At 31.0% G+C, this 16,681-nt stretch overlaps 3 protein-coding genes across 3 annotated transcripts in view; 1 reads left to right on the forward strand and 2 right to left on the reverse strand.

The window, feature by feature from the left end:
• Positions 1–748: 748 nt before the first annotated feature.
• On the forward strand, positions 749–1,573 carry LOC126746588 (uncharacterized). The gene has a single exon (XM_050454896.1). The coding sequence runs from the start codon at positions 749–751 to the stop codon at positions 1,571–1,573; it is 825 nt and encodes a 274-aa protein (XP_050310853.1).
• A 1,033-nt stretch (positions 1,574–2,606) lies between these two features.
• Positions 2,607–9,750, reverse strand: LOC126746435 (uncharacterized). The gene is made up of 8 exons (XM_050454687.1): positions 9,511–9,750; positions 9,156–9,461; positions 8,842–9,096; positions 8,591–8,788; positions 3,922–4,188; positions 3,651–3,863; positions 3,418–3,598; positions 2,607–2,859 (listed from the first exon to the last, which is right to left on the reverse strand). Exons 1-8 carry the CDS (start codon positions 9,538–9,540, stop codon positions 2,711–2,713), a joined length of 1,599 nt encoding a protein of 532 aa, XP_050310644.1. The 5' UTR covers positions 9,541–9,750; the 3' UTR covers positions 2,607–2,710.
• A 4,732-nt stretch (positions 9,751–14,482) lies between these two features.
• LOC126746235 (uncharacterized) overlaps positions 14,483–16,681 on the reverse strand; it is a 13,869-nt gene continuing 11,670 nt past the window's right edge. The window contains exons 7-8 of the mRNA XM_050454388.1: positions 15,840–16,017; positions 14,483–14,722 (exon numbers count right to left, since the gene is read on the reverse strand). The gene's annotated coding sequence lies outside the window, so the exon portion shown is untranslated. The remainder of the gene's footprint in view (positions 14,723–15,839; positions 16,018–16,681) is intronic.

The following is a 16,681-nucleotide window of genomic DNA, read 5'->3' on the forward strand; positions in this document are numbered from 1 at the left end:
AGGTTGTAATAAGATGATCAATCAATCTTTTTTGAATCACTCATCCTATAATAATCTTTTTGGCATCATTGGATTGACTCAAATCTTATTAAAGGTCTTTAGTTCCTTGGAATAACTAGTTTTAAAATAAGACAAATTTATATACAAAGTTAACAGTATAGAGGCTGTGATGCCAACATAGCAATATAATGATCACCTTAATTGCAAGAAATTAAAAGCATTTTAACCGACTATAAGAACAAAGAAAAAATACTTCAAATAAGCTAAAGTTCTTGGAAGAAGATTCTCCTTTAACTCGCCAATAAAAAAAAAGAAATAATTTTTTTTATAAATTAGGGTAAGTCCGGGAGAGATGGCCACGGCTTGTGGTTCGCATATATTCCGCTAGAGGCGCGTTGTTTCAATGTGCAACGATTGGGTTTTCAATGACCACGTGTAGTTGATGTCGAAAGTCAGTGCCGGTAATAACATCGCCGAAATTGTTTACGTTTATTTTTTTAAGGTATGTTAATATTTATTTTGTAGTGTATAATATTTTGTGAATATTTATTTTTTGTAAGCGTTTTCAAAATTTTAGAAGGTATTTGTATAATAGCATGCAAAGAGACTATTTAAACTTATTTGGGTTTACTAAATATACCTTAGTCGCAAACTATGGGGTGGGGCATCTCTCCCATGCATTTGGGATAGATGCCCCATTGAAATTTTTAAAGAGTATGTTTTAAACATTGTTTGCCTTTTTTGCAGAATGCCTACCGAATACAAGCGCAAATGCCCAGAAGGGGCTCGTTGGACCAAAGAGGAGTTGGTTGCGGCTTTACAGGCTATTGAAAGTGGTGAAATGGGTATCAATCAAGCCTCCCGAAACTTTGGAATTCCCTTAAGAACATTGCGTCGCCGACGGGCAAATAATAATACCGAAAAAACAGGCCTAGGACCATCTTCAATACTAGGCAAGCACAATGAGGAAAAGTTGGTATTGCATATTAAAAAAATACAGTCAAGGGGTTTTGCACCTACACGTGATGATGTAAGACATATTGCTTACAAATTTGCTACAGCCCTTGGTATAGGCCATAGATTTAACGTAGACAGTGAGAGAGCGGGTTATGACTGGCTCAATTCGTTTCTGAGACGAAATAGTTCATTATCGGTACGAAAATCTGAAGGCGTGTCTGTTGCTCGGGCAGTGGGAATGTCAAGACCACGTGTAACGGAGTACTTTGAACTTTTGGTTTCCATTTTACAGAAAAATGATATCATGACTAAACCTGGGCACATATACAACATGGATGAATCTGGTTTGCAGCTCTGCAATAAAGCAACACAAGTTATTGCTACTAAAGGATTTAAACAGGTCTCTTCTATAACTTCGGGTGAAAAGGGTGAGACTATTTTAGTGATTGCATGTTGTAATGCCGAAGGAACAATTTTACCGCTAGTTTTTATTATGAAAGGAAAAAATAAAAAAGCTGAATATGAAGATGCTATGCCACCAGGATCTTATGTTTACATGTCTGCAAAATCAGCCTATATAAACTCTAAAATCAGCGTGGAACAACGTGTGCAATAAATGGATGAGATCAAATCATTCACGAAAAACTAGCAGGCTACAATTTGGTACATTAATATCAGAGGCTTGGGCAAAAGCAGCAGCAACTTTAAATGCAATATGTGCATTTAAAAGTAGGCATATGCCCATACGATCCCAATATCATACCGGATTATGCGTACTTGATTGATGAAAATGCAGAAAACCGTCAGCATGACGGTATGCCTGCTGAAAATCAAAAAAAATTCGACGAAGCAAGAGTTTGTACTCAGCCGGAGTTGCCGTTTGTTCCAGGCACGTTAGCTGAACCCATTGCTGGCCCTTCTTCTTAACCAGATAATCCTTTTCCAAACGAAGTTTTGTGGGAATAGATGCAGAGCAAACGTTCCGATGACATAACCATAAAAGAAACACCATCTGAAATAACTCCAGGCAAACTACTTCAGGAGTCTTGAAGGGCATCACTCCCGGATACTCGGGAGAGATGGCCAGCATTCCGGATTTATATTTTAGTTATTTTCGGTCAAAAATCTTAAGTTTCCTTCAGTTTTATATTCCGGAAAAGGTGTCTACTTAGTATAACAGTCTTCACACATTAGATAACTTTTCATTAATAAAAAAAAGTTTTGAGATATTAACTTAACAAAAAAAGTAGGGCATATTATTATTATTTAAAGCTTTTTTTATAAAATTTAATTAATTAATTCTTTAGATGTCTTGTATTTACTTATATTTGTCGGCTCGCTTTGATCAAACTGATATATGGATATTACCGACAGGATTTTTTTATGATTTAATTGTATTTTGTTTATTTTAAGTTAATAACACATTCTATTGTCCGTTCTAAAAAAAAGCCAAATACCGAAATGGTAAAAAAAAATTAATTTTTGTTAAGTTATTAGTAAAAGGTACATGTAGCAAGTGAGTAGTAAAAGTCAAAGATAAATTTTAACACCCTGTTAATAATATTAAACGGTTTTTTTACCCTTCATTAGCGGGCATCTGGAATATTATAAGACTCAAAAAACAAAAACATAAGAAGAAAAACCAGAAAGTAATTTAAATATTTATTTTAAATCAATAATACAACTAGAACTGATAAAATATTAAAAACTTGCTAAGAACAAACACATTTCCTATTAGTTCTAAAATTAAATACTATTTTGTTTGATTATCTAATGCCTTTATATAAAAAAGAATATCATCTGCGATTTGTTGTAGTTCCTGCTGAGATTGAATAAGTTTCTTTTCGACTAATACTCCTATCTGGAACTTCTCATCATAGCTTAGTAGAGCAATTGATAAACCTAAAAAAGAAAATGTGTTATCCCTTTAAAATTAAATAATTATTTCTGGTCTTTAGTGTAAAAATATCCTAGATTTTTGCATAAAAAACACAAGATCTAAGCTAGTTAGATCACATATTAATAATTAATAGTTTTTTGTGACAAAAGTAACAAATGTAAATAAGCACCAAAGAAAAAGCCTGTAGGATGAAAAGCAGTGCTTCTACCAATGATGTTCACTCAGTCAGTAGAACATACCATCCAGATACTACATACAATCTTTGCAATTGATTAATAATTTTAAATATTGCATAAACTTAACTAAAAGCCCCAGATTAAGAAAAACACAATATGATTTATGCAATTCATAATGCAATTCAAGAACTAAGATCATCCTAAAAGATTTAACAAAGTCAAATATAGTCAAAAATAGTAAAATTCATTAAATATTTAGACTATAGTCAAATTGCTTATAAACTAGAATTATGGCCTTGCATATTTTAACAATTTTATATACGTTTTTGTCAGTTTATTTAGTTCTTTAAAAAAAAAAGATATAACACTTGTCATTATCCTTACCAACTTTTACCATATTTGGCGCAATAGGAATGATTTTTTCAAAAACCCAACCATCTTGAGTAGTAATGTGTGAGCCACCAGGTACGTTGGTTAAAATGTAAGTATGAGCTGACCAACCATAATTCAATTTAAGTAAGGTCATTGGAATATACGTAATGAAACGTAAAAGAATGGTCATTGCCTACAAATACAAAAATAATATATACATCAACGATAATATAATATATACTTACCAAAGCATCTGCTAGTCGTATTTGCTTACTCGTTTCTTGAGATATAGTTGTAAATATCTCTTGTAATGTTTTAGATCCATAAAGCATCGGTAATTCAAACACTGAACCACCAGTTTTATTTCTAAGTGCCACAGGTTTAGACATATCCACGTCTGGATAATCTAGGAGCATTGTTATAAATCCAGACATATATTCTGGAATTGGATATTGATTCTAAAAAAATCCAGTGCTACCTAAGTAACCTTAAGAAAAAAAATTATTAATAACTTACTCTCTTAAAATAATGTGATAAACTGGCAGTAACTGCAGTACAAATAACAGTAGTAAATTTAGTTTGGCATCTATTTTTAATGCTTTTTACTAAAGGAATACATTCTACTTTGTCTTCTGATGCCCAGGCACATAACTTTTCTCCTGTATAGTTAGTACCATGCAAGGGATTTATGTCGATTTGTTTAAGTTGATTTAATTCTGCAAGCCTTCCAAATGAAATGAAGATAAGTTCCAAATACAAGAGGGCTTTTTTAAACAAATTTGTCTAAAATAGAAGAAATAGATTTGATTGAGAAAAACTGTAACAGAGCTTATAATGTGAATAAATGATAAGGAACAATTAAATATATTTCAGTAAAATAAGGAAAACATGTAGTACATGTATATGTGTAAACAAGTACTGGTTATAAAAGATAATAATGGTAAATACTGAGAAGAAAATAGCATAAGAAATTGTATTAATTTGGGTAGATAAAACAATGAGAGAGTAAAACTACGCTTTCGGATATGACTTCTCATTTAACATATAAAATATTAAGTTTTATACTTTATTTAAGTTTTATATTGAAGCCTTTAAATTATATGACTAAACTGCCTACTTTTTTTAATAGAGGCCAAAACGAAAAACTTCTTCTAAAAATACTCTACTAATTGATAAATTAGCACCTCTACATACATATTTAAAAACCACTTTTATGGAGGTAGAAAATGTATTGTTTATGCTTTTCTTGATATTACAAAGGCTTTTAACAAAGTGCCTTATAGTACTCTTCATAATGTTCTAGACAATTATGTTTGAGCGGAAAGTATTTTGGAGGAAGATCTGATAGGTCTAAATTAAATTAGTGATATATCCACGGTACTTTTGAGGTTTTGACAGATTTTCCACAAGGCATTATTTTTTCCTTCTTAAATAAAATCGATTAACTGATACTATTTTGGTGAATGGTTTTATGGTTTACTATAAAAATGTATCCTATGTCGCTGTAATGTTTGAGAAAGAAACATGAGCAGAAGTAAATTGGCTGAATATGGGAAGAGAAGACTTTAAAGACCTTTTTGATCTAACTAAAGCGTTTACAAAAAGAATCTAACAAAGCCAAAATTATAAAAAAATATTAAACTAGATTATTCCGACAAACTGCATTTCGTCAGGTCATTTTAGCTAACAAAAAAAACTTGTATGATTTACCACCCTAAATTTGTTCTCTGCCTTTTACATTTGTTTTGCAAATCTTGTCAGCACTAACGAGATCAGATTTGGAAAAGAACAACGAGCTGTTTATGAAAAGTGTGCGAAACATAATAACGATAATTATAAATTTTAACATAATCGTGTACTCTATATTTTTAATTACTTACCTTTATATTTATTACTATTATGTCTTATATCCTTGTAATACTGGCAGTTTTTCATTAAAACACCTATTTTCTACCAAAAAAGCTATAAAACCTATACCCCTCTCATTACATATTTTTAAAACCTTCTTAAACCAAAGTATTGCAAGTTACTTTACCCCCTTGAAAACAACCCTTATTTTTTTTTCTGAAATTAAATTTTAAATTTATAACTAAAATTTGGAATTTAGGTCCTTAGTGCACCAAAATATTCAAAAATGCATTTTCATTATTCATACTAGTAAAATTTTTATATCTCAATGTCATATTTAAGTGAGTTACACCACTTTTACTTTCATTGCCTCAGGTTCAATAATTACATTACAATATCATTAGTATTAAATTTTAAAAGACTAGCATATAGCTAGATATCAACAGCATATCTCTGTATAATACAGTTATGCATTATTATAAAATTTAATGTCGTAAGTGCAGATAACACAAATGGTTCTAGAATGGAACCCTGCAGAATTCCCTTTATTGGATTTACCACATCATGTCATCAAGCCAAGCTATCTGATATTTGTCATTTAAATAATTTTTAAAAAATGCTAGAGGATGCTGCTTATTCAAAAAGATTTAAATTTGCTTAATAAATGTCTATATCTAAAGGTGTCAAATCCAGTAGGATAAGTGCTGTAGTCTTATCTTTATTTGCCCCTTCGACGATATTTATTAATAGAAGAAAAGCGGTACTATAAGCTTTTATTGAAAACAGAAAATAACTGAACCTGATTGTACGACCGGCATACTACTCAACATAAGCAATACAAATATGATAACGGTAGTAATTACACTAAGTATCCTTTGACTTCCTAATTCCTACACCAAAATTCTGATAATCCTATTTTTCTTTATAGTCTCATAGTTTTGATACAAAATTGCCATGATCAGAATAATGTATCTGTGCTTTATAGTGCTAAAAAAGAAGTAGTTAAATTTCAAAATTATAAAATAATAGCACATGTTAGAGAACTGGAGGAAAAAGGTAACAGATGCATAAAAAATCTGTACCGGCACGAAAATGCAAAATTAAAGGTCGGAAATGAAGTAGTAAGAGCATTTCAAATTCAAAAAGGACTGATGCCATTTTTTAAGAAGCACTCCAGAATGCAGAAATTGTGTTATTGGTGCATGGACTAATAATATTCGGTATGCTGATGACGCAGTTCTGCGGAAAAGAGTACAGCAACTCATCCAACATAGTAGATCCGGCAAGTTCGTAAGATATTGCAAAATTATTTTTAACCTGTTATATCAGATATTGAATATTAACTATACAAATAGAAAAAGTGAATTAATAAATTTTTTGCGAAATTAGTAGTTTTTAAAATATCTTTAAAATTTGGGCTCGACATGCGCACTTAAGACTGTCAGTAAACAGATATTGTTCTAATTTCCTACCTGTTGTAACTAAGAAGATGATTTTAGTAGTGATCGATAGGAAAAGACTAAAGATTCATTTGGTGTTCCTACATTTTTTTTGATAAATTGGTAGTTTTTCTTATATCTTGGAAATTTAGGCCTGACAGGCGGAATCAAGACTGTCGCTTAACAAATTTTGCCCTAACTTCCTGCCTATTGTAGTTAGGAAAGTGATTTTAATAGTGATCGGTAGGGAATAATTAAAGGTTTATTTTGTATTCCGGTAAATTTTTTAAGAATTGGTAGTTTTTCTGACATTTTGGAAATTTGGGTTCGACAGGCGCACTCAAGTCTGTCGCTCAATAAATTTTTCTCTAACTTCTTGCCTATTATAGCCAGGAAGATAACTTTAGTAGTGTTAAATAAGGAAAGGTATAAGGTTCGTTTGATGTTCTTATGAATTTTTAAAAAAATTGGTAGTTTTTGAGATATCTTGGCAATTTAGGGCCGACAGGCGCACTGAAGACTGTCGCTCATCAAATTTTGTCCTCACTTCCTACCTATTGTAGTTAGGACGGTGGTTTTAGTAGTGATCGCTAGAGAAAAGTTAAGGGTTTATTTAGTATTCCAATAATATTTTTTAAAAATTATTAGTTTTTGAGATATTTTGGAAAATTGGATCCGACAGGTGCCCTCAAGACTGTCGCTAAACAGATTTTGCCCTAACTTCCTGCCTATTGTAGTTATGAAGATGATTTTAGGAGTGATCGATAGGAAAAGACTGAAGATTCGTTGGTGTTTCTTTATTTTGACAAATTGGTAGCTTTTAAGATATCTTAGAAATTTAGGCCTGACAGGCGCACTCAAGACTGTCGCTTGACATATTTTGCTCTAACTTCTTGCCTATTATAGCTAAAAAAGTGACTCTAGTAGTGATCGATAAAGAAAGATTAAGGGTTTATTTAGTTGTTTTATGAATTTTTTTAAAAGTTGATAGTTTTTGAGATACCTTGGCAATTTAGGCCCGACAGGCGCACTGAAGACTGTCGCTCATCAAATTTTGTCCTAACTTCCTACCAATTGTAGTTAGGACGGTGATTTTAGTAGTGATCGCTAGAGAAAGGTTAAGGGTTTATTTAATATTTCAATAATATTTTTAAAAAATTATTAGTTTTTGGGATATTTTGGAAATTTGTATCCGACAGGTGCCCTCAAGACTGTCGCTAAACAGATTTTGCCCTAACTACCTGCCTATTGTAGTTATGAAGATGATTTTAGCAGTAATCGATAGGAAAAGACTGAAGATTCATTTGGTGTTCCTATAATTTTTTTGATAAATTGGTAGTTTTTAAGATATATTGGAAATTTAGGCCTGACAGGCGTACTTAAGACTGTTGGTCAATAGAGTTTCCTCTAACTTCTTGCCTATTGTAGCTAGGAAGATAATTTAAGTAATGCTAGGTAGGGAAAAGTTAATGAATAATTTGTTGTTTTAGTAGTGATCACTAGAGAAATATTAAGGGTTTATTTGAGGTTTTGGAAATTTGGATCCGACAAGCACCCTCAAGACTGTTGCTAAACAGATTTTACTCTAACTTCCTGCCTACTGTATTTATGAAGGTGATTTTAGTAGTGATCGGTAGAAAGCTTCATAAATTATTCTAAGGGATGCTTTTAATACATTAAAATGACACCACTACAATAGACCTTAAAATTCAGTTTCACTAATAAAAAACTGTAATTCATCATATTCACTTTTGTCTCCGTTCTCGAACATTTAAAACTGTATTGGCTAAAGAAGTAACTCAACTAATAATAAACCGACTTTTTGACTGGTCCGTTATTTCTGACACTAACTCTCACTTCACTTTAATTGATCAAATAAATTAGCAAAATATACTTACTATAATTAAAACTAGCCATTTCTGAACGCATGTTTCTTTCCTTATTTGGTGCGGATTTTTAAGCTTCTGTTGAAAAAGTTTTTCACCATAATTTTGGCAAGAACTATCTCCAAAGATTTGAATCAGGAGAGAAACTAGAGAAGTTCCATCAGCAATTGAATGATGAAATCTTGAGATTATCGGATAGGTATAAGTACCCTAAAAAAATTTCTGTTTTAACAAAAATGATTGGGAGTATGTTTTATGCTTACATTTGCTTTATTTTTAATTGAACTTGATCCAACATGTATTTCCCAAAGGAGAGTTCCGCTTTTCCCAAATTCAGAATTTGTTACCTCGCCAGTAAATTTCTTTAAATATTCTTCTGTAAGCTCTTTATTATTTTTAAGTTTAATTTCCTTAACTACGTCATTTACGTTACACTGGTATTTTTTCCTATAATAGTACCCTCCAAATGGGTGAACTGTACTAGTAAGCTTGGGATAGTTATCAGGTTCATCAAAAACCTAAAGATTAACCAAATTTTTGTCTGTAATAATAAAAGTTTCATAATTTAGTTACTGACCTTCTCTTGTATAATTTCTTTAACTCTCTTAACCATATCCACTTTTCCAGACCGAGCGTATACTACAGTGGTAATATGGCACTTTGATACGTCAGGCATAAAAAAGATTAGATCTTCGCAAGCTAGAACACCTCCATATAAATTACCTATTTTAAATTTTAAATAAATTTCTATAATTTTTCTGTAGAAGAAAAAAAATGTTATAGATATTATGAAAAAAATGAGACTAATTATGTTTATACACAAGGTTCTTAGTAGGTTGGGCTCTCGTATATACTGTTTCTGAACCTTACATGATGAGAAGTCCTAAAATTTAAAAAAAAATTAGTTTAGTTTTTTTTTTAAAGGCACTTACCAGTTTTTCATTAATTTCCTTATAAGACATTTTTCCAAATCTATTGCACACACATATACGTCTTTTCACTTTTAATCTTCAAACTATTTTAAAAGAATTATTGTGTCTACATATTTATCTCATCGCAAAATAATTTCTTGGCCTTTAACTCGTCATTATATTATCTGTTGCCAGCGATTACAGCTGGGTTTTGTGATAATGGATATTTGTTGATAGTTTTTATTGCATCCTTAAGTAATTTTACAGCTTATGAATTTGATATTTCACGGTTATATATGAATTCAGAAAAAAAAAAATTATCATCAAACACGATAAAATAATGTTATTATAAAATATCAAGTTAATAATGAAATTACTATTTAATATAAGCGGTAAATTAAAGTTTATCTAATAATTATTTACTTGTCTAGTACCTTCAAAAACAGGTTGCAAGAGACAATGTTAAATATTTTATTACCTTTTTTTAAATTGTTTTTTTACTTATGTTATTGCATAGATGAATTCCCGCTTTTTTGTTGATTTTAATTTTAAAAAACTGTAATAATAAGGAAATATAGGCTTAAGTGTTCAATTGCGTAAATGAAGTTGGTAGTTGTGACTTAAGAGTAAATAATTTAGCAATTTTAATTTTCAGGAACCTCCAAACTCTAAACCTCTAAACTAAAGAGGTCTAAATCCTGTTATGAAACATTAATAGAAATAGAACTCTTTTTTAACGAGTTTCTCATAAGCAGTGATTTGATATTCAATATTTTACTTTTTCAACTTTAGATACCTTAATTCTTGTTTCAAAGCAAAACTGTTATTAGATGGCGTCACGCTATAAAAGTGAAAACTGGACAAATTATTTAGTCAAATTTACCTTTTCAGATCCTGTGGGTTTAATTTATGTTAAGAAGTATAACTCTTCGATGGTATATAGATACTCATTCCAAAACAAGTGCCAAAATATAAAGTTTACATTAGTCTTCTAACAGTCATTATTAGATCTATCTTTTATCTACGATTACGCAGGATTGCATTTAGCATTTAATTAATTGCAAAAAGGCTGCTGAAATGTAGACCAGGCTCATGTCAATACATGAATAAAAAACCGAGATAGCCAGGGAATTAATGACAGCGTTTTTGTTAAATGGCGGAAAATCCGAAAATTGCTGACCATATTTCTGAAATTTTATTAATAGTCAGGCAGCTAAAAGGCGTCAAGGAGACAATTGAACCGGTGTCAGCAGAAAGGGCACAAGTCAATATTTTGACAAATTGCCATTATACCTAAAATGTGTTCCTATGGTAGACGCAACGGATTATACATAAGGGGCACAAGTCCGCATCCCCGACGTCTTAGAAATGTCGGGTAATAATGCAAGCGTTATGCATAAAAGGCACACGTCAGTGACATGTGCCGTTTATGCGAAATGTTAAACCGATTCCAAGCGATCTATCGGTTTTAACCGCGGTTAAGCCCTTGGTTCACCTTGAACAGTCCCTTTATAACATAACCAATCGTGTCCGCTTGGACGTGTTTGGTTGATGTAACTTTGTAATTTGTCAGCTATCACTATCATAATTTTGTTTGTTTTTAAATAATACCCCAGACGCCAATAATATTATATGTAATTAGTTCTTAAACACAAATCACAGAATAAACGATCTCACACAACTGAGATCGTTTATTCTGTGCACAAATATCAAAAAAGAAAATCATTAGCCATAATAAATTTTGTGTCATTTTTAAAAAGGAAATAATTTGTTTTTTGTTTTTATTTTTTCTCGCACTTATTTCTATATCTTTGACATTTGACGCTTAGAAAACAGCTCCGGACGTGGGTAATTACTGCTCCAAATTGATGACGTATAAAGGGCTAATTGGTGACGTCACGTTATAACTATAACCACTTGGACGTGTTTGGTTAATACCAATTAGGAACAGTAATTACCGGTAGACCGCTTGGAATCGGTTTTAGTATTTCAAATGGTGGGGTCAACATGTGTTTGTCGTGCGTTTTACGTCATCAGCAAAAATTCGACTTCAGTTAATCTGTTGGTTGGTTCGGGGACAGTTGCACGTGGTTTTAGTTTCATTTGACATGAATGACAATTCTGAACTAACACCTAATAAAAGACGAAAAGCAGAGCCTTCTAAGTATGCTCGCAACATACAGAAAAAGCCAAGATTGGAAGAAAAGTCTTATAAAAATAGTAAAGGAGAGAGACGTTTGTGAGAAAAAAACTAATAATGGAGTCCTTTGGAGGTAGGTTCTTTTATAGTACTTTTGGCACATCGGTTAATTTCATTATTTAGTTGTAGAATGAAATGCTCTGAAAAGTTCTCTGATGCAGATAGATAGATTTATAAATATATATATAGATAAATATATATATTATATATATAGATAGATTTTATAAAGTTTAAGCTCTAAAAATAAACAAGACATTTTTCTACAGGATCTTGTGGATATGATGGAAGTAAAGCAGCGGCGTCCTCGACCAGGTGACAAAAATAAACCCAAATCAAAAAGTTTCAAGTACTACTCATTTAAAGAAAGTTCCAAAATAGAGATTTGTGTTAAAGCATTTTTGAATTTATATGCTATCACGTAGAAACGCATCAGGAGAATTAACACCTTATCCTCACAAGGCATATCACCGAATGACTTACGCGGAAAAATTACAAGTGCTAATACTTTCTCAGAAGAAATTCGGAATTGTGTATAGGAACACATACAATCATTTCCTACAAAAATCAGCCACTATTCAGGACGTGAAAAACATTATTTAAATAGCCAGCTAAATTTAACAAAAATGCATCAACTTTACCTAGAGAAGTATCCAAACCAAAAGGTAAGCTTTTCATTTTATAGATGCTTTTTCCGTGAATATTTTAATCTCTCTTTCGGAAGACCACAAGTTGATGTTTGTTCGACTTGTGAATTACTAAATAACAAAATAAAAGACCGAAATTTGAATGACACGGCCAAGCGTACTGCCGTCGCAGAATTGATAAATAACCAAAGATAATGAAGAAAAGGAAAATAAAGAGGTAGTTCTGTCATTGGCCTTCGATTTTATGCAAAATGTCCAGTTACCCAAAACGCCTGTGAGTGAGGTATTTTACTACCAGCAGCTTACTGTGTCCGCATTTTGTATTCACAATCTTAAGACAAATAAATCCAGGATGTACGTTTACCACGAGGGACAGGCAAAGAAAACATCTTAATGAATTCAAGGAAAATCAATCGGAGCTTCATCTTTATAGTTATAACTTCTGGGGCCAAAACAAGAATCATACTATGGTCAGGATTTTTTGGCTCACACAGATTCTGGTAAATTTAGCATGATTTGGCACTTTTTCCCAGCTAGGAGGCATTCATTTCTCCCGTGTGACAGGGGCTTTTACGGAAATTTACGGAAACATGATAGAATATGCACCATTCACGAAATTTCCACGATTATTATTACCAGTACAAAAAATAAAGCAAAATTTCCAGTCAGAGAGGTTGCAACAAGTGACGTATTAGATTTTAAAAACTGGTGGGGAAAATTTTATAAAAAAACCTGTGTCTCTGAAAAAACAAAACATTTTCCTCGTAACGAAAAGGTCAACTTTCAAATAAGCACCTTTTCATGGTTTAAATACACATCCCAACAAAAAGGCACTGTTCAAGCCTATCCTTTTACTGACGGTTTGGTGTCACATACATTTAATTTATTACAACCTGGAATGGCCTGCCCAACTTTGCCAACGAGCCTTGTGCATCCCTTAGGAAAAGTTCCTATTAAGGCCAACAAAATGGAGCATATAAGGAAAGCACTGCTTTTGTTGCAGAAGAACACAAACCATATTTTGATGCTATTCTTCAGTGGCTTACAATCAATAATTAATGAGTGATTAGTTTTTCCAAAACATTGTACTCTTCTATTGAAATTAGCTGTTTATTTTCGACTTGCACATTACATAATTAAAGCTGTATTAAAAAAAATAAATATTTTTTAAATTTACTAAATAGCATTATTTGCAAAAAGTGCACATGTCAATTCTTTCAAAGCCTTCTGGGGGAGCTAAAATCAATTTTTAAATTTAAAATATAAGGAGACAAATCGTGCTATTCAAACTACAAATCAATTATAACAATAAATGTTAATAATTTTACTTAATTTGATGAACAGTTTTTATTGATTTCCCAAAAATGTGTTTTTTTGACATGTGCCCTTTCTGCTTACATCGATTTAATTAGCTTAAGTGCAATTTGTTTAAAGGTTATAAATAGCCTACCACCCAAATGCAATGCTTTTAGGACAGCATGGGACTCTGTAAGTATAAATGAATAAACATTTGAAAATCTAGCTACTATCTAAATCTAGCTACGAGGAAACCAGAATGACAAATGATGATTCAGAGGTCTTTCGCTTAGCTCTAGAAGTCCAGGTTTGGCAAATTACGTTAGAATCTGGCAAATTTATGAAAACAAGTATTCAAAACTCAGAAAAAAATAACTTGCAATTATTGTAATAAGTTAGGACATGAATATCGACAAAGAATAGCTGATAAAAATATTAGCCAAGGCTCGAACCAAGTATCTAATAATGCTAATGTTAATATGTTTGAGATATTTTAACAATTTTTACTGCTAGCTCAGGTGTTGGAAAAATTGAATGGATTTGTGACTCAGTGGCCAGTTTGTTTATGACAAGTCAAAAGAGTTAGTTTTCAAGTCATAGATGAACTTGTATCTGTTCTAAAGGCAAATGACAAATTCATAAAAGCTGCTGGAGGGAGAATAATTGAAATACAAGTATACATTAAAAGTCAGTAGTTTGGCAGAACCACAAACAATGTACTGTTTATTTCTGAGCTTAGTAAGAGTTTATTTTCAGTAGGAGCTATAGTAGAACTAATTCCAAGACAACAATAGAAAGATAAAAGTTAAATAAAATTAAGTAAAGTTAAATACAATTTCATTGTCCTTTAATATTTAAATAATAAAAAAATGGAAATAAAAAAAATATCTTAAATATATATATATATTAATATAACTTTGCATCTCTAACTTCAGCTAATCCTACTTTTCTAGTTGATGATCCAACGATTTTATAGAAATTAAAATATCGTCTGCTATCATTTGAACTTCCTCTTGAGATTTTACTAATGCCTTATCAATCAGTACTCCTATATTAAATTTTTCGTCATAGCTCAGTATTGCAATAGACACACCTGAAAATATAATATACTAATATTGAATTAAACAAATTGTAATATTAGACAAAAAAATATTATTACATAAATTTATAAACTTATTTATTGTTTTTTTTTCAACCAAATACTTTTTTTATAAAAGGTAAAAAACACGAAATCTACAGCATCACAAATACATTTAATAAAATAACGAAGGTTACATGTTTTTGTTGAATTCTCCTGTTTTCGGGTTACATAATTTTAATTATTGTTTAGGTCTGATGATGCTCTAGTCGAGCGAAACATGTAACCTTCGTTATTTTATTAAATGTATTTGTGATGCTGTAGATTTCGTGTTTTTTACCTTTTATAAAAGTGTATGACCAGCATCTTTGGGATAATGGATGAGTTTTTCGAGTCAAATACTTTTTGTTAACTTTCTATTATTTTGTTTATAAATATCAAACATTTTATACATTTATTGGATGGTCTTAGAGCTTAATTTAATGTTGTTTTAAAATAAAGTAGAGTAAATAAAAAAAAATATATCGAGTCGTATTTGTTTATACGATAAATCTCTTTTTAAGAATGTGCTTTAAATAATTTACATTTCTAATGGTTATTCTAAAGTAACTCCCAATAATCATCTAGAAATATTTGCTATTTAAATTTACTAAATTTAAAAAATTGTTTCTGACTATTAGTACAAATTATTTTTATAAACATGTAGAATTTAATCAAAGACGTTATATTTTGGACAAATGTTATTTAAATTAAAACCCGTGCAACAATTTATTATTTTAAAAGTAACTTTTTAAATGGTTTATTATTATATAGAGTATATATAGTCATTTTGAACCAAAACATTACGTTTGTTGCTCTCTGGGAAATTAAAAAATAAGATAAGTATAAATTTTTTCAAAAATATTAGAATAAACGATAAAACGTTGTCCTTATTGCCTTAGCATGCTTTAAATATAGTCATTATTATAAATTAAATTAAAAAAATTATTCTTTTTAGCTGTAATACTTTTTATATCAATGAGTATATTTATTGTGAAGTAATTGCATTTTTTCTTGTTTATATTTTTCATTATCATTTTACTCTTTTGAGGTTAACACACAAAATCTATATATCATATAAAAAATTTCTTACCAGCTAGTAATACGTTAGGTGCTATAGGTATAAATTTTTCAAAAATCCAACCATCTCGGGTATTTATAGTCGAACCACCAGGTACATTGGTTAAAATATAGGAGAATTTCCATTCAAGATGTTTTACTAATAATATGGGTGGAATTAAACCCAGCAAGCGGACAAGTATAGTACCAACCTTCAAGAAAATGTTTTTATTAACTCTGAACTTAGGGCTTAGATAATATACTAGATAACTAAATAGTAAATTGGCATTTTTGTGAATGGAAGTTTTTAAAAACAGCATTACTTCAATATGGCAAATAGAGCGAGTTTAAATCAATTTATGGAAACTTTAAGCCGTTTATTTCCATTGTCATTTATTTTTTACATGTAGAGACGTGATTCAAAAACTGGTATACCGGGTGGTGCGTCGCCGAGCGGAACATAGGAAATCTCATGTATATTTTAAGGGGGTCAATTATTGGCTTCCCTGTACATTTTACAGAAAAAAAGTAAAATAACTTATGCCCGTTTGGTTTTACCTGAACCGAAAATTTGCTAATTTGGCAATTATGTTTAATTGAATAATTCAAGATTCGCTTATTAAAATTTTTTGAAACTTTGCACAAGGGTTTGCCAGATTGGTCTCTTCAAAAAGTTATCTTACATTTTTCCTATAAGATGTACAGGGAAGCCAATAATTGACCACCTTAAAATTTACATGGGTCTTCCTATGTTCCGCTCGGCGACGCACCTCCCGGTATGTCCCAATCAATGAAGTAACTTTAATGTATCATTAAAAAATTTAAAGAAATCAATAATAGAAAATTATTCAAAAATTCAATGAAAGAATAACTTGT

The sequence above is a fragment of the Anthonomus grandis genome, chromosome 17 (genome assembly GCF_022605725.1).
Source record: "Anthonomus grandis grandis chromosome 17, icAntGran1.3, whole genome shotgun sequence".
Classification (NCBI taxonomy): domain Eukaryota; kingdom Metazoa; phylum Arthropoda; class Insecta; order Coleoptera; family Curculionidae; genus Anthonomus; species Anthonomus grandis.

Coding starts and splice junctions, on each gene's coding strand:
- LOC126746588 (XM_050454896.1), top strand. CDS start 749: ATGCCTACCGAATACAAGCGCAAATGCCCAGAAGGGGCTCGTTGGACC.
- LOC126746435 (XM_050454687.1), bottom strand. CDS start 9,540: ATGTCTTATAAGGAAATTAATGAAAAACTG. Junction 9,462..9,510: donor AGGAAATTAATGAAAAACTG/GTAAGTGCCTTT, acceptor TTTAAATTTTAG/GACTTCTCATCATGTAAGGT. Junction 3,864..3,921: donor TATCACATTATTTTAAGAGA/GTAAGTTATTAA, acceptor GGATTTTTTTAG/AATCAATATCCAATTCCAGA.